Source organism: Sorex araneus, chromosome 6 (genome assembly GCF_027595985.1).
Source record: "Sorex araneus isolate mSorAra2 chromosome 6, mSorAra2.pri, whole genome shotgun sequence".
Classification (NCBI taxonomy): domain Eukaryota; kingdom Metazoa; phylum Chordata; class Mammalia; order Eulipotyphla; family Soricidae; genus Sorex; species Sorex araneus.
In genome coordinates, this window is record NC_073307.1 from 25,678,236 (window position 1) to 25,699,001 (window position 20,766).

Here is a 20,766-nt window from a genome sequence, read left to right on the forward strand (position 1 = left end):
CGTGTTGCACTGGGAGATGGGCCTTCCTGAGAATTCATCTTCAAATTTTGCAGTCACGATGCTGCTCATGGGACCCCCTTCCTCCACCCCCCTGACTGTGCCTCCCGATGTTACCACCTGCCTCCTCCCCAGTAGGGGCGCACACACCCAGGCAGGGTGTTCTAGAGACCCCCTACCATCTGCCCTCACACACACAAAAAAATAAACACTGGCAAACATAAAAGGGCACATCCCTTCCTTCCGGCCCCACCACCACTCTCCTCTGTGCCTTCTCTTGGGGTGTGCAGGAAGAAGAAATGGGCCACTTTCTGATTCAGACAGCACCGTGCAATCCTCTCTGCATAGAGTGTGGCTGTTTCTCTCTCTCAATGGTGAGCGTCCCCCACCGTTCCCAGAGAAGGGGACCACCTGCCTCCCTGGATTATGACTCTGCAGATTTTGAGTCTCCTTGTGAAGGGGTGCAGGGAGAGGAGGCCGGGAAGCCATGGGCCGCAGCTCCGGGATGCCAGCCGCCCCTCACAGGCCTTGCCCTCACCTCTGTGTCCTTCCTCCTCCCTCCTGCACCCTTCCTCCCAGGCTCCTGCGCTGGCATCTCTGGGAGCAGCAGGCAGAGGTGATGTCTCCTCTGTGAACTGCAGAGAATGAAGATCAGGCATTTCTGTTCACGGCACCCGGGAGCCACATGCTCTCTGGCCAGTCGTTTCAGTGGCCAGACGAGGGCGGGCAGGGACGCCTGGCAGTAAGTTGCAGACATCAGGACGCTTTACCCAGGGTTGCTCCCGCGTCCCTGTCCTCAGCACAGCCTCTCTCCTAGCAGAAGCAAGGGCTGATGCCCGCCCACACCAGGGCACTGATGGAGGCCCCGTGTCTGGTGTCCAGTTTGCTTTCACTGTTCATCTTGTGTGTGTGTGTGTGTGTGTGTGTGTGTGTGTGTGTGTGTGTGTGTGTGTGTGTGTGTGTGTGTGTGTGAGACAGAACCTGGGCCGCATCCCTGTCAAGCATGGGCTCTACCCCCAAGCCACCTCTGTAGCTTCCTGACGACCTTCATAGCCTTTGGCATGTGTTCAGGATTCTCTGGGCAGGATTCCCAAGGGTGTGTTGGGTGCGTAAGTCTCTTGAGCCTCTTTTACTGCCACCATCTCTTAGACATTCATGTGATGTGGGGTTTGGGGGGCCACACCTGGCGGAGCTCAGGAATTGTTCCTGGCTCTGCACTCAGGGGGTCACTCCTGTGGGGCTCTGGGAGCCGTGTGAGGTGCCGGAGATGGAATCCAGGTCAGGCACATGCAAGGCAGGCAGCTTGCCTACTGTATGATCTTCCTGGCCATGATGTGGGTTTTATAGAAGAATCTAGTCATCGACCTCTCATTTAATCATTGTGGAGAGGGAGCTTGGGGGCTCTTCTCTTCACCTTAGTCCAGTGTTAAGCTTGGATTGAGCCCAGCCTCGGTTTCTTCACAGAAGGAGAGGGTCAAAGGGCTGCAGTGGGGGCTGGAATGATAGCACAGCGGGTAGGGCATTTCCCTTGTAGGCAACTGATCCAGGTTCGATTCCCAGCATCCCATATGGTCCCCTGAGCACCACCAGGGGTAATTCCTGAGTGCAGAGCCAGGAGTAACCCTGTGTGTTGCTGGGTGTGACCTAAAAAGAAAAAAAAAGCTGCGATCCTTTGCCTGCAGGAGCCCCTGCTTTGATACCCACAAGGCATCATGAGACAATGAGCACCAAGTTCGAGTTACTGCTGAGAAAGGCTCAAAAACCAACAAATAAATAAATAAGGCGTTAAGCCAGGGGCTGCTGTGCAGCACCTCCAAGAGTGGCCAGAGTGGCAGGGACATGGCCTGGAGCTGTGCTCTCTGGGAAGCCACTTGGCGGGGCCTTCCTGGGACCCCTCCCGGCACCCTGAGTGGTGGGCTGGGGAGACTCGGGATGTGAGGCCAGACACGCTAACCCGAACGCGTATTCTTCCCCTGTGCTCCCGTAGCGGAAATTTTGGAGCTGGCTGGCAACGCGGCGAGAGACAACAAGAAGGGGCGGGTCACGCCTCGGCACATCCTGCTGGCTGTGGCCAACGATGAAGAGCTGAATCAGGTAGGGGTCACGGGGCCCTTGCAGGGGCGCTCCTACCTGCAGACAGAGTATCCACTGTCCGCCCTAGGGAGGGGCGCTGAGGGGAGTCGGGAAGAGTGTGGCTCTGCTCAGCATCCTCGCAGAGGCCGCAGAGGAAGGAGCTGTGCCAGCCAAAGGCGAGAGGGTGGGTGGGCCCTGCAGTGCCGGGCAGCGGGGAGGGGGGGATGGTGGGCGGGGGTCTGGCTCATTCGCCACTGCGTTGCTTCTTCCTGCTAGCTGCTAAAAGGAGTCACCATAGCCAGTGGGGGGGTGCTGCCCAACATCCATCCCGAGTTGCTAGCGAAGAAACGAGGATCCAAAGGGAAGTTGGAAGCCATCATCACGCCGCCCCCAGCCAAAAAGGCCAAGTCTCCATCGCAGAAGAAGCCAGTGTCGAAGAAAACAGGAGGCAAGAAAGGGGCCCGGAAATCCAAGGTACGTGCTTGGGGGGCCCCGGTTATGTGGGGTGGGGTGGAGCGGGACAGGGCTGGCAGGGGGCCTGCCTCGAGGAGTCTGTGTGACACAGGAACTGACCACTGAGGGGCTTGTTCTGTCTGAGTGGTCAGAGTGTGCCCATAGTTGGGCACTGCAGCTTGGGAGTGTGACAAGTACGAGGCAGCCGCCCCCTAGCTGGAGGGACTCTTCCTGGCCTTCCAGGGAGAGCTCGTGTCTCTCCTGGGTGGCCCTGATGTTCTGACTGCGCCTGCCCGCCACCGATCGGGCAGGTGGCACTTGAGCACAGTACCCTGCCCTGGGGGAAGCACACACTGGACTCAGAATCTCCCTGCCATGCCCTTTGTGGACCCAGAGCGGACCTTTATAGGTGGTGCAGCTATAAGCCATGATGCCCCCGGCTTGGGGGAGAGGCAGCTCACCTGCAGGAGGTCAGAGACTGCCGCTGGCTGCACGCACCTGTCTGGGCATTGCCAGGAAACCTGGCATTGCAGGGCCCTGGGGTGTGTGCTCGGGCCCCTACTTCCCTGTGGGACTCAGCCCCAGCACCCGGCCTCACCCCCTCCCGCTCCCTGGGCCAGTGAAACTGGGGAGAGGGCGGCTCAAGGCACGTCGTTTGTGAAAGGCACGCGCAGAGCTGCTGCTGCCCTGTCCCCTGTCTGCAGCAGCTCTCAGACGAGGACTCTCTGGTGCAAGGTGCCCACGGTGCTTTGTCAGACCCTCAGTAGTGACTCTGGAGATGGGTCGGGGTGTTCTTGCTGAACCCGAAGCCCGCCCCAAGGGGAGATGGTGAGGGTTCCTCTCAGGGTCTGCCCCCGTTCCCGCACTGCCCACCTTCTGTGACACGTTGGCCTTCACCCTGGGGTGGGGGTGGGGGATACCCCCTCTGACTTTTCACTTACACCCGGTGTCTGCGCTGCTGAGTTCGAGGCTGTTTTCCATACAGCCATCTGGGTGCATCCCTGAGAACCTAGAAATCTAAATTCCTCTTGCCAGCCCCCCCACCTCCCTTCAAGGCCCCATTCCTCAACCCTGCTACCTGTAAAATTAGCAGGGGGGTCTGTTGCTCCCCTACTCCCTCTCTTTTGCCATATTCAGTTTCAGTGAGGAATGGCACAGGGGAGGCAGCGAAAGTACCTGTGCAACCTTTTCAAATGTCAAAAATGACAATTCGCTGGCAGAATCCAGCATCTCCTGACCACGGGCCCAGCAGCTGGCTGCCCGTGGGAGGACGCTTGGTGCAGGAGCAGGACATGTGTCCCTCTGCCAGGCCTGGTCGTCTTCTGGTGTGGACAGTCCTGGTCCCCTGCTGCTGCAGGCAGCTGGGGGTTATTTGAACAGCCTCTGCAAGTCGTGGGCTCCGAGCAGACCCCTCCCCTCCACCCTACCCCAGGTATTTTGTAGCCCATGACTTTGTGAACTTCTCAGTTCACTCAACACTAGGAATGCGGTTTTGGGACTTGGGCTAGAGAGTGAGTAGATGTCGAGGGGCACTCCTAGTAGCTATATTTGGAACGCAGTGTTTCTAATAACCATATGTCAATAATCACTCGAACACTCAACTTTTCCCTTGATTACAAAAGCAGGAAGTCTGTTATGGTGGTCTGTTTTTCTTCCACACAATAAAACACATTGTCTGCTTACTGTACCAGTCTTTGGCTAACATTAAACTCTGGGGGAAGCTGAAATTGGAACCGTGAACAGCTAATTTTCAAAACATTTGTTTAATGTAAATTGTGGTATCAGCTCCCAGAAACAGCGGAGAACCCTGCATGTCCAGGTTTAAGTGGAATGTTCTGAAAATAACCTTTCCGGAGACTTGCCGAGAAAACCGTAGTAACATGCTCAAGTGCTTGTAGTGAAAGGGAGTTGGTATTTTTCAAGTGTCAACACTTGAATTCCAAATCATAATTTTCCCCCCAATTCTCTGTAATTGGAAGGGTTTGAAAGTCTCCAGTTGTGACAGCTGAGTCAGCTACAGTGGGAGCAGAGACGGCAAGAGAACTGTCTCGGCACGGTGCGAGCACTCTTCCTTCTTACGTGGGTGGCCGCAGGCAGCTCCGTGCCTGGGCCTCCCTACCCAGAGATGAGGGATCCCTGCCAGGCCTGCATCTCAGTGGCGGCATGTTTTCAGATTTTGATGAGACGCTGTGTAAGAGTTGGACGGGGGCCGGAGAGATAGTACAGTGGGTAAAGTGCTTACCTTGGATGCAGCTGGCCCAGGCTCAATCCCCAGCACCCCATATGGGCCTCTGAGCACAGAGCTGGGAGCAAACTGAGTATGTCCCAGACACCACCACCGTGCCCCCACCCCGTGCCAAAGAAAACAGAAAATATAAGAAAAGCTTGGTTGGTACCAAGGATTATGTGAGAAACCTCACTCTGGTGTCCTGTGCCGTCTAGAATATCTGTGCAGATGAAAATGCATAGACAGGTAAAACCTCCCCCTTCACCTGCTTGAAAAAAAACCCACCTAAATCTCATACAGCAGCTGCCCACCTCTTGGCAGCCCTGCCCCGTAGTGGTGGGTCAGCATGCTCTCTGCCTCGGTGCTGGGTCCTGCTATTCTTAGAAAGTCACTTCCAGGCCAGAGCAGTAGCACAGCGGGGAGGGCATTTGCCTTGCACGGGCCAACCCGAGTTCAATCACTAGCATCTCCTACAGTTCCCTGAGCACCGCCAGGAGTGGTTCCTAGTGCAGAGCCAGGAGTAACTCCTGAGCATCGCTGGGTGTGACCCAAAAAAGAACAAAAAAAAAAAAAAAAAGAAAAAAGAAAGTCACTTCTCTGGCACCGCAGTTTCCTCATCTATAAAATGGAGACAAACTGTAGATGGTTGGGAGACTTGACAGAGAATCCAGGAGGGACTCTGGCCTGTGCCCGGCCCAGAGGTGAGCTCTGCAGCTGCTGCTAACTGGGCCCTTCTGCGAGTGTCTCTCACTTCATGGTTGGATAGTCACGCACAGTGGGCAGATCCACCAGGCCATCCTCTGTCAACAGATCTCGGATTGTCTCTACATCCTCTTGAACACAGAGCCACCAGGGGGCCCTTCTCAAGGCGTTCAGATGCATAAGTTGAAATACTAACAGTGTGTACCTAAATCCCCCAGATTGGGGTTCGACATATAGTCCAGGGGTTAACGCTTTGCCTTGCTGTGCAGCTGAGGTCTGTTCCACCCTCAAGGTGACATTCTGTGCCCCAGCCAGGGCCACTCCTGAGCACAGAGGCAGCCCCTGAGCACCGAGCCCCCAGTCCCCCGAAATAAAACTCATAGAAGAGCCTTACTACTACTACTACTACTACTACTACTACTACTACTACTACTACTACTACTAAGGAGAACTTATTAGGAGTCATCGGATAATTTTTAGGAGGTCTTTAAGAAGATGGATTTATCCAAAATCATTAGATACAAAATGATCTCACCTAGGAGTTTTCAAATGTAAATCTCAGTTCCTCCTGTCTGCATGTACAGGTCCCTGTCCTGGACAGGAGGTTTTGCTTGTTCCTTATTGCCTAGTGCATGATGATTAGTCTTCAGTGGTCCTGGTAACAAACTTCTTTAGACAAATTTAGTATTCCAATAAGGGATGCCAGAGAAAGGATTGATTTTTTAAGAAGCTGCCATCCATCCTTGGGGCTGGATTCAATCTCCAGCACCTCATATGGTCCCCAGAGTCCTGCCAGGAGTGCCCCCCGAGTGCTGAGACAGGAGTAAGCCCTGAGCATTGCCAGGTTGACCCCAAACAAAACAAAAAAGAATTTTGTGGTTTCAGATTCTGTATTCAAGTTGTTAAGTCACTTAGAGTTCATTTTGTGTATGGTGTATGATAGTGCGGTTTCATTCTCTCGTGTACAGCTATCCAGGTTTTTCTAATGCCATTTATTGAGGATACTTCCATTTCTCTATTCTTTATTCTTATTTTTTTTTCTTTCTCTATTCTGTGCTCCTATGGGTGCTGCTTAGGAAGTTTAAGAGCCCCACAAGCTATTCTTGGTCAGCTGGGCCAGCAATTCAATGCAAGGACTCAAGGGTGCCTGAGGATACCTGGGCCACCTCAGAGTTGCTGGCGCCCTCTAAGTGATGACGTGATGCTCAGGGACCATGTGGTGTCAGGAATGAACCCCAATATGATTACATGAGCTGTACTGGCTCTTTCATTGTGTACTCTTGCATCCTTAGTTGTAATTGAATGTGTGTGTGTGTATTGTGTATTTCTGGGCTTATATTCTAATTCATTGATCTGTGTCTCTTTTTTTTTTTTGGCAATACTATGCTGTTTCATTTAAATTTGAGGTTTTCCAAATGGTCTCATTCAATTTAAGTTAATGGTAACTTAGTTTTGAATGCACTCTAAACTCAAATCTTTTTACTCTCTTTGTCACCTACATTTTGTTTCTGCTGCCACATATTGCAGTTTTAACATTCTGCATGTTCCTTAATTATTGTAGCTATAATTTTTTACTTTTATCACATCCTTTATGCTATTTTTATAAGTAGTTATTCTACTACTTAACTATAAATTTCTTTTACAAGTGAGATTTATCTCCTGTTTTCTTATTGATTTTTTTTAACTTAAAGAAATCTCAACATTTTTGTAAGACTAGATCATTGGTTCTAGCTTTTTTTTTACTTGGAAAAAATTTTTCTCCTTCCTTTCTGAATGATCACTTTGCCAGGTAAAAGAAGGTGCTTTTTTCCCCCTTGTATATATTAAGACAGGAATATTTTATCCTTTTGACCTACAAAGTTTCTACAGAAAAATTTGCTGATATTCTTGTGGAGATTCATTTGTACATGACAAGTCCCCCCACCCCACCTCCCCATCTGCTGCTTTTTAACATTCTCTTTCAGTAACTTTGAACATTTTAATTATTGTCTTGGTGTGGATTTCTTTGGGTTCATCTTTTTTGGAACTCTCTATGCTAACTCAGTCTGTATGTCTATCCTCCCCTCCACCCCACACCCCGTGTTATGGAAGCAGATTTTCTACCCCCAACCCCCGACCTTGTATCTCAAATTATATAATTGGGCTTGGTATTGTTTCCTAAGGCCGCATTTCTCAACTGAGGGCCATATGGGTTCCTATGGGCCCCAGGATATTCCCAAGGGGGAATATAGTGGTGAAATAGTGGAAATGGAGGCCATGGCATGAGATTAGGGGACCAGCTTGTAGAAATGGGACCATTGGAAGGAAATATGCTCAGTGGGAGGTTGTGGTTGGAAAAGGTTGAGAATATTTGCTGTAAGATACCTTTATTAAATGCTTTTCTGTTTTACTGCTCCTTGTGTGAGAGCTCCATCCTTTAGTTCCATCCTCATCCTCAACCACCGGTCCATGGACTGGCATGGGTCTGCAGGTGTGGATGGGTAGAAAACCACTGGTTCTAACTGCTGGTCTGTGGACTGTATACAGGACAAGAGCTGGTCCTCAAGTATAAAAAGGTTGAAGAATGCCATTTGAGATTGATGATATACTCTTTAGCATAATATGATTTATTTTTGGAGTTAACTAGTACATTTTTCAATTTGGTTGTTGCTTGGAGACTAATATATTTTTCTCTCTTTAAATTTAAACACTGATTTAAAAAGTTGTTCGTAATACAGTTGTTTTGGCATTCAATGTTACAACACCAATTTCCACCACCAGTGAGACCTTCCCTCCAAAATATCTTCAACTTCCTACCTACCCCAAAGCTTACCCACTTAGGGAGGCACAAACACAAAAATATGGCAAATAGAATTATCAGAAAATAGGTCACCAACAGTCAATTTGTGATAATTGTTCTATGTCACAATGGTTTTACTGAAGTCATCGTCAGGGTTGGTGTTGGCTGAGCCTTCGGTGTTGCTGATTTTGCTCATTGAGCTTGACTGGGTTCAACACAACTTTCCCATCAGATTTGCTGTGCTCCTAGTGGGCTGTCAGTACTGTGATTTTGGAGAAGCTGTTGTGCAGCTGCATATGTAGATGCATGCTTTGGAGATTGGCATTTTCTTATATTTTCTGTCCCTGCAAATTCTCACTGCATTTGCCCATTTTTCTCCTTTGTTAAGTGAGCATTCATGACCATTTTTTGAACTACCAGGGAGACTATATTGGTACTTTTCTGAGAATTTTATCTCATTCTTTTGTTTGGGAAATGATTCTTTATTTTCTCATTTTGCTTGGGGTGTTATGTTTGTGTGTTAATCCAAAGGGCTCCCTTTATCACTCTCCAGGGAATGGGCTTGTCTAGGGAATAAGCTGTATCTTTCAGGGTTGTCTCTGCCATTCCTTGTCTTTTGAAACTGTGATAGTCTGAGCACCCTGATTGACTTTTAGGTAGGTATTGGCATACCGTGACAGCAGAGACATATCAGTGATCCAGAGAAATCAATCTCCATTAGCATCTGTTTCAGACTGTCTGAAAGCCAGACCCTTGGAAAATCTTTTTTTTTTTTTCTAATCCACAGATGTATGTGGCCCCATGGGGCCACAATCGCCATGATAGTAAATTCTGGCCTCTGGACCAGACAATCTAGAGGTGTCCTGTGGGTCACCTTTGCAAATCATGGGGCTCTAGAAGACAATCTCAGTGACAGTTCCAGGGTTACAATCCCAGGATGAGAAACCTGAAGTCTTTCCATCACACTGACGTTCAGGACAGCTTCCCCCCTCCCCGCCCCCCACCCCGCACCACCTCCACCCCACCCCTTCACACAAGGACATTGTCTTTCCAACCTTCACATCCCACGGGCTTAGTAATTCATGTCCCGTTAGCTGTCAGGCCCTGGAGGGGTGTTCCCTGGCTGGACCTTCTGACTTACAGCCTAGGCTATGCTGCTTCCTATCAAAGGAACATCAGGGTATGAACCAGCTGCTGGTAGGTGAGCAGAGGCAGTGGAAGCTGTTCCCAGCCTTAGCTCTTGGATGTCTGTGGCTTCCAACACCTGCGTGTTTACTCTGGGCCCAGCCATGGAGTGGGGCGGGTGGAGTACCACTTTCTTGACTCCTCACCCTGTGGCCCTCAGCAATGAGCTCGAGGGGAAATGTAAGAAAAACGTGGCACCTACCAGCACCTCCATCCCCAGAGACTCCCAGCTAGTTCCTACCCTGGCTCAGTCACCCTTGCGTCAGCAAGTGAGTTTCTTTCACACAAAGTCTTGGTGCTCTTCACTCTGTGGCCTCTGTGCTGGGTCCCAGGGCGACTGGGCCCAGATATGGGCACTTAGTGAAGTAAATAGTTTTCTGTAGGAACTATGTGAGAGAAGGGGGACTCCCAAAAGAGGAGTGAACACACTCCAAGTTGGAATGTGGGTGATTCTGAGATGAAATGCAACCATAAAAAGATTTGCATGGGTCTGGGTACGGCAGGGAAGGCACTTGTTTTGTATGCAGGTGGCCGGGGTTTGGTCCCCTGAGCCCTGCCAGGAGTGATCCATGAGCACAGAGCCAGGACTAAGTCCTGAGCACAGTCAGTATGGCCCCCAGACAAAGATGCCAAACCAAGCAAAGTTGTTCCGTTTTCTCAGAGCCCCTTGGTTCCTGTGTCCCCACGGTCTCTTGAATTTCACAGACAGATGTTTCTGGGTCTTCGTCCCTCCAGTCCACATCCCAGAATTCCCTCAGTCAGAGAGGGAAACAGACCCCTCTCCTCTGGGAGAAGCACCAGGCATGTGAGAGCCTCCTGTAGTGGGGTCGCTGGCCTGGGGAGGGAGTCTCAGGCTTCTTACGTCTCTGACACCCCTTCTTGTCTTTCACCCTTAGTTTCCATGGGGCTGTTCAGCTCCGAGTGAGTCAGTGCCACGTATGGGTGTTTATTTGGGGTGAGCACAAGGTCTCCAACACTACCATCTAGCCTCAAACCAGCTGGATGTTTGTTTTTTTTTTTTTTAACAATTTCAACAATTGAGACTTTAAAAAAAAAAAGCAACCCACAAAACTCTTTAACATACTTTTTAGGGACAAGTGCCTGGAAAAATCTTGTTCACAGAAACACTTACATGGAAATGGAAAAGTTTTTTTTTTTTTATAGCAGCATCCCTCAGTCCTCTGAAATCTTTGTTATGTGCCAACAATCACATAGTTATCTGTCATCAGTTTGTTGTAATAAACACTTTATTTTAGAATCATTTAAATTTACAGAAAAGCTACAGAAACGGTACAGACAGTTCCTGAGTTTTCTCAGCCAGTTTCCCTGTTGTAAACATTTTCCGTAACCCCAGAACATTCATCACAACTAAGAATCCAGTAGTGGTACATTACTATTAATTTCATCAAGCTGCTCCTTAATGATCTGCCCACACTTAATCTATTTCTCTAGATTTCTTGGAAGCACAGATTTAAAAACATCTGATTTATGAAAGTATTTGTTATTCAGCCTTTTCCCTTCTTGGTTCCTGTAAAGTACAGTTAATAAAAAACTTTATTAAGACTTCCCATGTATTGTTGCTTATACCTGTTTCTCTTTAACATGTCAAATCTGGTATATTCAAAGTATTAGAAAAACCAAGAGTAAATTTTAATTTATCTTGACTAATTCTCCATATTTCTTAAAATGCTTTTGTCTTATTTTTTTTGTGGGGGTGAGGGATTGGACAACACCCAGTGATGCCCAGAGCTTCCTCCTGACTCTGATCTCAGGGGTCACTCTTTGGTGGGCTCCGGGGACCATATGTGGTATCACAGATCAAACCTGGAGTAATCACATGCAAGACCAGCGCCTCACCCACGGTATTATCTCTCTAGGCCCTCTTATCATTTGCATAAAAAACTTTGATACTGTAGATTTAGCTTATATAATTTGGTGCAAAGCATTCCATATTGGCCTTGCCCTGTACTTACTGACTGTCCTTGACCAAGGCCTGGCCTCCTGCCATATTTTCTCTTCTGGTATTCTGGAGTTGCTCCCTCAATGAGGGAGGTACTCAGAGATAATAATTGGGCAAGAGAAGAAGTGAAGTGTTTAAGAACATAACATTATTTTGTTATTTTCTTTCTATAGTAGGTCTTAATGCAAAACACTTCCCCTCCCACCAGCCTCCGAATGTGTGAATGACTATTGAGGCCACACACACACACACACACACACACACACACACACACACACACACACACACACACGTCCCCTGTGCCCCAGGGATGGTGGCACCATAGCGTTCATTCAGAAAGCGGAAAGGTGCTTAGAAAAGAGAGCCAGCATGAACCCTTAACTAGGGATATAGACCATTCCAGGGCAGACCTGTCTGGGAACAGGCATTAGGAAGTTGGGGATCTGGAAATTAACATGATTAACACAAGGACACTAGTATGTGCCACCGGTGACTCACACGTGAATGCTGTGTAATGAGTACAGTGTGTTGAGCCGGTGTCAGTGTGACTTCCCCATAACTCACATCCCCTGGAAGGCCTCAGGAACCCTGGGGTAGACATCCTTCACTCCGAACAGTGCAGTGTCTGGACGAGGCATCCTGGGATCAGTGGGCTGTCAGCACCTACACATCAGCGCATCTCTGAGGGGACATGGGAAGTGTTGGGGGCTATGGCCTTTGCGTTCTTTGAAAAATAGTTTGTTTCTCTGAAGAGTGTGAAGACATTTAGGAAGTGAAGGTCCCTAATTAAAAGCCTGCCCCATTCACATTTATGAAACTGGTTCTTTCAGGTCATTTTTTAGAAATGTTTGCCTTTAAGTAGATAATTTTTTTTTTTTTTTAGCTTTTTGGGTCACACCCGGTGATGCACAGGGGTCATTCCTGGCTCTGCACTCAGGAATTACTCCTGGCGGTGCTCAGGGGACCATATGGGATGCTGGGATTTGAACCCGGGTTGGCCACGTGTAAGGCAAACGCCCTACCCGCTGTGCTATCGCTCCAGCCCCCTAAGTAGATAATTTTTTTCAAAGAAAAATTTTGTTTTCAAAAAAAGCCCACAGCCCCTCCTGGAGAAAGGTGGAGAATATAGGCCACGGGTTAGTTTTCTGAGGGACAATGGTTGAGGGCAAGGCCTGGGATCTCCTCCCTGGTCGAAAAATGCGTGTGTGTCTGGGCTCTGCGGCCTCTCACGGATGCTTCTGTTTGTGCAAGAAGAAGCAGGGAGAAGTCAGCAAGGCGGCCAGCGCCGACAGCACGACCGAGGGCACGCCCGCCGACGGCTTCACGGTCCTCTCCACCAAGAGCCTGTTCCTCGGCCAGAAGGTAGGTGGGCTTGGGCAGACGGGGACAGGCCAGCTCCCCCACAGGGAGGGCCTGGGGGTTCTTGGGTATGGGTGGCGAGGGGGCAGCTGGGGCTTCCGTGGGGGACCTGGCGGGTGGGGATGGAAGAGGAGCCACCGTGAGGGGCGGAGTGAGGCTAACACCCTGGGGGGTGGTCTGCGGAAGAAGCTACTTTATGTGGCCTGGTCATCATGTGGTTCAGACCAGGATAACAGCCAGCTGTCAGCACCCGGCCTAGGAGAAGGGTCTGGCAGGCTGCCCCCTTGTTCGGGGTGCTGGGGGCAGACCCCTGGTTTTTTTATTTGGCGGGGGAAGGGGGTGGTGGTTATTTCTAGATGTACTGAGCAGTGCACGGAGCCACCCGACCACTCCTCCAACCAATGGTTTGTTTTTAACCACGGGCAATGTATTTACAGCTGCCCCCGTGACGCCACTTTGCCAGGACGCCATGGTTTTGTAAAAGATGATTCACTTTTGTTGAAACTAAAAATGATGCAAAGGCTTGAGAGACCTGAGGATGAGAGAGATTGAATATTTCTCTGTGGACACCAAATAGCAGGTCGAGAGAAACGGAATTAGACTTTTCTTAATAGTTTTATCCTACACTGAAAAAAAAATTTTTTTTTTAAGGACAAAAATTTGAACTTTCCTGTAAATTGCATTAAACTCACGTCTAGTCACAACTTGGTTCTGAAGCTGCATCATTTTTAAAACTTCATCTTCACCCTCGTTTCGCATCTCAGTGACTGCCTTCTGTTCCTGCCGTCGCCCGCTGCTCCCCACCCTCTGCCTGCCGCTGGCCCACCCGGGCCCTCCTCACGCACTTCCTGGGCCGGGCTCTGTGTTCCGGAAAATAACCATTCCAGTTGACATTTGATAACCATTCTCTGTATTTCGTATGCATTTTTCAAAGGAAAAAAAAATAATCAGCACTAGTTGTCATCTTAAGGTCTGGGGCTTTGAAAAGGTTTTTCTTTCTTTTTTTTCCCTCTCACTTATATATTTTCATTTCTTTTTTCAAATTCCTGGGGCTACTTTCACACACACACACACACACACACACACACACACACACACTTTTTTTTTAAATGCCTTTTGGGTCCTGTGTTAACATGGCCTTTTTGTCAGGCGCTGCTTTTGTTTGAATTGAAACAGGAAAATCCTGGTACTCCGCGCTGGCTCCTGGCCTCCCCTCGAGCCTGGACCCAGAAGCCCGTTAGGGAGGTAGAACAGTTTACCCCCAGACCAACCCCTTCTCTCTCCTCCCTCCCCCACCCGTGAGTGCCCTGACCCTGACCTCTGCCTTCTCTGGGTTCTTGCGGTCCCCGCTGACCGCCACCTCAAAGTCAGCCTCCAATCAGAACTCGCAGCAAACACTTGAGCACTCAGCCATTCCATGGCCTGACTCTGTGGCGGGGCCTTGGGTGGCCAGAGGCCGTGAAGACCCTGCTGGCTCCTGGGCCAACACGCCTGGCGGTCATTCAGCCACTGGCAGTGCTGTCTTTGGGCGTTTGGGGACGTCTGTTGTTCTCAGGTCAAGACGAGCTGTCTCAGAGAATCTAGAAAGTAGTAATCCCGCGAACACAGGCTGTTCCCCCACTAAAGGTTAGAGGTAGTGCTGTCCAGTACTGGACAGGTGTGTCCTCTAACGTTACCTAAGAGATAGGTTACAGTGGAAGAAGTGGGCCAGGCAGCCAAATGGACGAGCCTATTAGAAGTCAGACATTCAGAGGAGGGACCTGGGGGCCTGGGGGCCTGGTCCGTGGTGAGAGGGAGGGCCGAGTGTAGGAGCCCGAGCAGCCTCTCTGGCACACCAAGAGAGCATTAGAGAGTGTCAGTGGGAAATACACCCCCTACCTCACCCCTGGCTGTTAAATGTACCCTCAGTTTACAGACACGAGCATCAGGCCCCAGAACTGGGCACCCCCAGTCCCACCCGAGGGGCTCGCAGTGGGAGAGAGGAGGCTGGGGGGAGCCACCCTCTTGCCTCAGCGGCTGTCCTGGGAGGTGAAAGTTCCCGCAGAGCGTGCGGGAGGGGCAGAGCCATAAACCCGACACGTGCAGCTTTACACCAGGCGCCCTTCTCCGTGTTTTTCTTGCTGACGTTAATCTTGCCTGGGGTTTGAGCAAATGTTTCGGAAAGGGTACTTGAGCACGATGGCTGTATGGTACCCTGTGTTCTCTGAATCTCATTTTTCCATCTGTGACGATGAAACCAACACTTGCATATTGCAAGCGAGCTGGGGCGGAGAAAGGTGATACTGTCTGGCTTGGCCCGTAAAGTGCGGTTGCTAAGCTACTCCCCGGAGCAGCCGCCTGGGCTTTGGAGCCGGGGTCTAATTGTTGTTGTTAATGATGTATTCCACATACTGCAGTCCCAGGAGTCACCGCCCTCTGGCTTTACCCAGCGTCCACACACATTGTTGAATTGTTTTCAAAAAGAAAACCATGCTGGGAATTAGAACTAAATAAATGCATTTGCTGTGTGTTTCAAAGGAGGCTTGCAAAAAAAAAAAAAAAAGATTATTTTTTTTTCAAAAGACATTCAAAAGACCTGGTGGTTTTATTTCCAAACCTACTTTGGGGTGCGCGTCTGTAAATGTGGAACCGTGGCAGTGAGTGCGGCCTCGGAAGGCAGGAGAGAGGAGGCCCTGGGCCTCTCAGCCTTCCACACCAGCAGCCCTGGCCACGAAAGCCCCCGGCACGGGTGTTCTCCCTGCAGTCTAGACACCCCCAAGCAGAAAACTGACACAGCAGTGGGGAGGGACAGGCTGTCACCCTTCCACAGTGACCCTGACAGGAAGTGGGTGACTGCCATGCAGGATTCCACCCCAGGGCCTCCTGCCGCCCCCCCAGGCATCCTTGTTTATGAGTAGCATGAAAGCCCCCAGAAGCCACTGCCCCCCCGCCCCCATCCCCGAGGTTCCAGAGAAATTCAGGCTCGGGCTGAAAGCAGAGGGATGCCAGAGGCCCCCTTCTCCCAGAGGTCAGGCAGGGCCGGAGGGACCCTAGAGTGAACGCAGAAAGGCCACAGCTACCCCGCCCGGGGAGCTCACTCAGGTACTGTTTAGACCCCCGGGCCTGTGCCGCCTTCTGCAGTTGGGCTGCATTTTCCTCGGCTGGTATGGGGAAGTGAGACGGGCCGGTCTGCTTTCTGGTCTGTCAGAGAGAGAGGCGCCAGGCTAGGACAAGGACAGGCCAGACAGCCGGTCACTCCGACGGTCTTTAACCCTCACTTTCGTTTCCTGAAGTGGAGTGGCAGCGTTGCAGGCCGCAACGGCGTGGAACTCTTTCCTGCGGCCAGCTAGGTCATGTCAAGACAGGATAGCTTGTATGGCCATCTCGTGTGTGGCCGCCTGCCTCCTCACTGGCCCTAAGGTGACAGACGGGGGGTGAAGGGGGTGCAGGTTCCCGTCCAGGAAGGCCAGGTAGGCTCAGGGCCACAGGGCCCAGCCAGGCTGGAAACGCCTGAGCTCTGGTGTTTCCATTAGCCCCACCTGAGGCAGGGGCTGCTCACGCCATCTCAGACTTGGGTCAGGGTACTTGGCACCCAGTCCAGTGGTGGTTGTGTGCCTCTGGCAGAGTGTGGCTCCACTTTGGCAGCCAACTCTGCGTTCCCGATTCCCCAGCCGGCGCACACCTAGCACAGTGCAGCAGGGGTCCGTGTGGGCACAGGAGAAGAGAGAGTGGGGATGCAGAGCCCCGGATGGGAGCCTGGGGCCCCCCGCCGGGGGAGGGCATCTTGATAGACCCCCGCCTGAGTCCCTTTCTTCTAACTGCGCCCGAGAGGCGTTCCCCTGCACCCCACACCTCTTTGCTTCACCTCAACCTTTGGTTACTCTCCACTGACGTCAATTTATAGTTGGCGTCAATCACACACCCATGTGGTGATTTAAAAATCATCTTTTCAATGAGATTTGATTTAAAAACGTGCTGAAATCACTGACGACTCTCCTTCCTCCTGGCAAAGCCGACTGAACTTGGGAATTTTCATTTCCCAAGAAGCTGAATGTCTTGGCCCCAAGTCCCGTTAGTCTGCTCTGCACTTCAGATAGCCACAGGCACCTCTGAAGAGCCAGTGAGTTTGACCCCTGTCAGGGGGAGGGGCTCCCCCTGCCCTCCGGGTCTGTGTGCTGGCCAGCAGGGCCTTTCCAGACCTGCTACTGTGGGCTTCCCCCTACCTGAGGGGCTCACTGTTGCCTGCTGCCCCCTGATGCCCCCTCCCATCCCTAGCTGACTGCCTGGGCTTCTTCCTCAAGTCCCTGGAGCACACACAGCTCCCATGCAGCATCACTTAAGGTGGTATCGGGGCTGGAGAGACAGTCCAGTGCATAGGATGCTTGTTGCCTTGCACATAGCCAGCCCGGGTTCAATCTCCAGCACCCCGTATGGTCCCCTGAGCAAAATCGTAATTCTGAGTGCAGAGCCAGGAGTAACCCCCGAGCATCGTCGGGTGTGGCCCCAAACCTCCACTCCAAAAAAAAGTGATTTCCCCTATTTTTCTCCTTGTTCTTCCACCCCCCAACCATCTCCTGCCACGTAACACAGTAGGTGGGGAAGCAGGGAATATCGGCTTACTTTGAATTTTTCAAGTAGCATTTATTTTGAGTCAAGTGCAGTGCTTGCAGGCTCTCTCACACTCCTCCTTGTCTGGAATCCTGGCCTTTCCCTGAGAGCCCGTGGTCTGTTCCCCTGGGACTCGTCTCCCTGTGAGTAGCAGTTAGCACCTTGGCTCTGGGCTGTATTTCTCTTGACCTCGGCCCTGGCACCCCAGCCTTTGAGAGCCAGGCTGTGTGAATTTCCCCCTAAAGGGTCTTCTCCAGCCTCAGGGATGGGGCTGGGGTGGGGCAGAAAGTCCAAGTGAAGGGGAAGTGGTCCATTTCTCTGCGTGAGTCTTTAAACACCAAGTCCTGGAGCAGGGAGGCCAACTCTTTCTCTGGTGATTTCCAGCGTAGTAGGTAGAGGCCGGGGCTGAGAGCCTCGCCGCTCTCCTCACCTGCCTCTGGGCCTCTGCCGGGTGGGCATGAATGTCTGGTGCAGAGAGCGAGTCTGTCTGCTCCTCTGCAGGCTGTAGCTGTCCAGGGCTGATGACACAGGAAGGAGCCTGTAGGGAGGAAAGGGCTGGGCCCAGGATGGCAGTCTCTGCCCTGCGGTGGAATCCTGTGTTGAGGCCCCCTCCCTCTCCCTCTCCCGTGGAGGATCCTTGGCAGCAGAGGGCCCGGGGTCAGAGAGGATGTGCTCAGAGACAGCCCGCGGGTTGGCTTCTCCGGAGAGTCGCACAGGGAAGATGCTCTGCTCTCTGGGGCTCGGGTGACTGCCCACGCGGGCAGAGAGATGCTCTCACTAGAGAACAGCTGTTTTCCTTTCCGGGGTTCGTGAAACAGACTCCAGCATGAGTTTATAGGGACGTGAGCTGAGTTTTCTCCAAGAACAGACCAAACCTGAGGCAGCCAGGATGGCCCCGTCCCAGGGTGTGAGGCAAGGCGAGGCGAGGACAGTCAGAGTGGCCAGCCCACCTCGTGGCTCTGGGTCCTGACAGCTGCTGTATGGGCTGGTCCCTCTTACGGAGCCCCTGAAGGAAAAGTTAGTCAGCCAGTCCAGAGAAGCCCTCTGCTCCCTCTTGCCAGAAGCTCTCCAGGTCCTGACTCCTCGGCCCAGCTGCTTCCTCTCAGCCTCCCGAGCAGCATCGGAGTCTTTTAATGGGAACGGATTTGTCGTAGCCAAGGACTCCCCATCCCCTCTGTAGTGCACTCGGACTGTCCCTTCATCTGTGTCCCAAGGCTCACTTCTCTGTGACTTCCCAGCTGCCCTGTTATTTCCCACCTCATGCTTTTCTTTTCAGCTGAACCTTATTCACAGTGAAATCAGTAATTTAGCCGGCTTTGAGGTGGAGGCCATAATCAATCCTACCAATGCTGACATTGACCTTAAAGATGACCTAGGTAATTGGGAATGGGGTTTGGCACCACCAGCTGTCAGATGAAAAGTTATGGAACCCAGAATTTAGGCTCTGCATCTTCTCAATCTTAAGAGGGCCAAGCCAAATTCCCCAACGGGAGATTGAATTTCTAGTATAGACATGAAACATCTACTCCAAACCATTCCAAATGGAACAGATCGATGTCCCCTTAAGGGTGATTGGATACTTTCCCCTTGATTGTAAATATATCCCCATCTAAATTCTCTTCCATAATGATCAAGCTGACTGCTGGTTTCTTGGGGGGGATTTTTTTAATGTGACTTTTTTTTTTTTGGTTTTTTTTTTTCCTTTCCTAGAATCGAAAAGTCTCAGGTAACTACAAAATGATAGTTTCTCCATTTAGGCCTTAATTCAAACTGACCCTTGCAAGCAAATTTTGAAAGTACTTGAAAAGGAAGCTAATGATTAAGGCACTTTCACATGCCATTAAGCTCCCTTTAATCCGCCAGCAAATTGGTTTCCCCCAAATTGTCCAGGTCCTGTCATTTTCAATTCTTTCTCCCACCGCAGACAGTCCATGACTGAGTAATTTAAATTATTCGTAATTATTAAATAACTTGTATGAGGTATTTGACTCGTGGCGGGTATCACACAGAAGGGCCATCTCTCGCTCCTCTGAGGAAGCTGCCAGAGCCACAGCGTCGCCCTGCTCAGGGTGAGCTGAGAGGTGCCTCTCAGACGCGCTCCTCCAGGGCTGCTCCTTGCAGAGAGCTGTGGGCTCAGGACCGAGACACAGATCCTGGCTTCTCTGTCAGCGTGAGCCCCGCCAGGGACCGTGGCTGCCGGGTGCCAGTGCTGACTGTGGCATGCGAGCTCCGTCTCTGGCTGCCTGTGTGAGGTTTCCTCACTGGGAAGGATGCTTATTGGGGAGCCCAGGCCTGCGTACTGGGGGAAGGGTCGTGGGGGAAGACATGGGGCCTGGGATCCGGAAAGCCCAGCTGAAACTGGCTTTTTCAGCTGCCTTAGACAGACCATTTCTTTCCTTTCTTTTTTTCCTTAAAAAAGGCCCAAATTAGCAAAAGCCAGAATTTTATTAGAGCAGATGTAAAATATTTAGAAATAAGCTTGGCGAGAATTAGAGGGGTGTCTGGAAAAATATTTCCTCTATGCATTCTTGTACTATTTTCTTGATTTTTAAGCAGCGCTCCTTGAAGTTAAAAAAAAAGTGATCAATATTATAAGACAAACAAATAAACCGCCACCCACCCACCCCCCCGCGCCCAAACCCCCAAAGCCTGTTCATTGACTACTGTCCACAAAATGGAGAAACTTGTTGTTTTGGTTGGCCTGATAGTCCACTTTTTCTTTAAGAACAGACGCCATGTTTTAGTAGCCTTCTCAGTGGGGTGCCAGTTTTATAGGCTTTTGCGCAGTGAAATGGGCATTCGTGTTTTGTTATTTCTTTTAACCTTTGGAAATGATCTCATGTGTGTGTTTCTCTTTTTTTGGACTTGTCATTCAAATGTTTAATTTAAACATGTCACATTTGATATTCCTCCTCCTCCTCCTCCTCCTCCTCCTCCTCCTCCTCCTCCTCCTCTGCCTCCTCTTCCTCCTCCTCCTCCTCCTCTCCTCACCCCCATCCACATGTGCGCACACTTCGTGGACTGATTGCCCCTTTGGCTCATATGTTGGACTCGACCAGGTAGGCCAGCCCTGCCATTGGGGCATTAGTAAATGTGCCTGTGCGTGGGTCTCGGTCCAACACAGTTGATATACATTTGTTTACCTGTTATAGTTGCAAGTTGTACAGGCTGACATTGCCTCGATCGACAGTGATGCTGTCGTTCACCCGACAAACAATGACTTCTACATCGGTGGTGAAGTAGGTAATGCCTAGCCGGGTGCTGCCGAGTGTGTGTGTGCATGGTCAGTCGGCCGCCGCAGACAGCTTGATCCTCTGACAGCTATGCAGGGCTGCATTCATTTCACACTTCCAGCTGTCCCGACCTTCCCCAGGCCGCCTGGGCCCGGGCTGTGAACGAGCAGTGCAGCTGACGGCAGCCGGGGCGCACCAGCAGCTCACCTGT

At 51.0% G+C, this 20,766-nt stretch overlaps 1 protein-coding gene across 4 annotated transcripts in view; it reads left to right on the plus strand.

Moving 5' to 3' along the window:
- The window catches only part of LOC101537829 (core histone macro-H2A.1), a 56,760-nt gene that overhangs the window by 25,451 nt on the left and 10,543 nt on the right, over nucleotides 1-20,766 (plus strand). The window contains exons 3-6 of one of the 4 annotated variants that reach the window (XM_055141430.1): nucleotides 1,985-2,091; nucleotides 2,347-2,544; nucleotides 12,628-12,738; nucleotides 18,599-18,698. In XM_055141430.1, the coding sequence (XP_054997405.1) occupies nucleotides 1,985-2,091; nucleotides 2,347-2,544; nucleotides 12,628-12,738; nucleotides 18,599-18,698 (516 nt within the window). Of the gene's footprint in view, nucleotides 1-1,984; nucleotides 2,092-2,346; nucleotides 2,545-12,627; nucleotides 12,739-18,598; nucleotides 18,699-20,474; nucleotides 20,566-20,766 lie in introns of all 4 variants that reach the window. The other 3 variants (XM_055141432.1, XM_055141431.1, XM_055141433.1) reach the window with 3 other exon arrangements.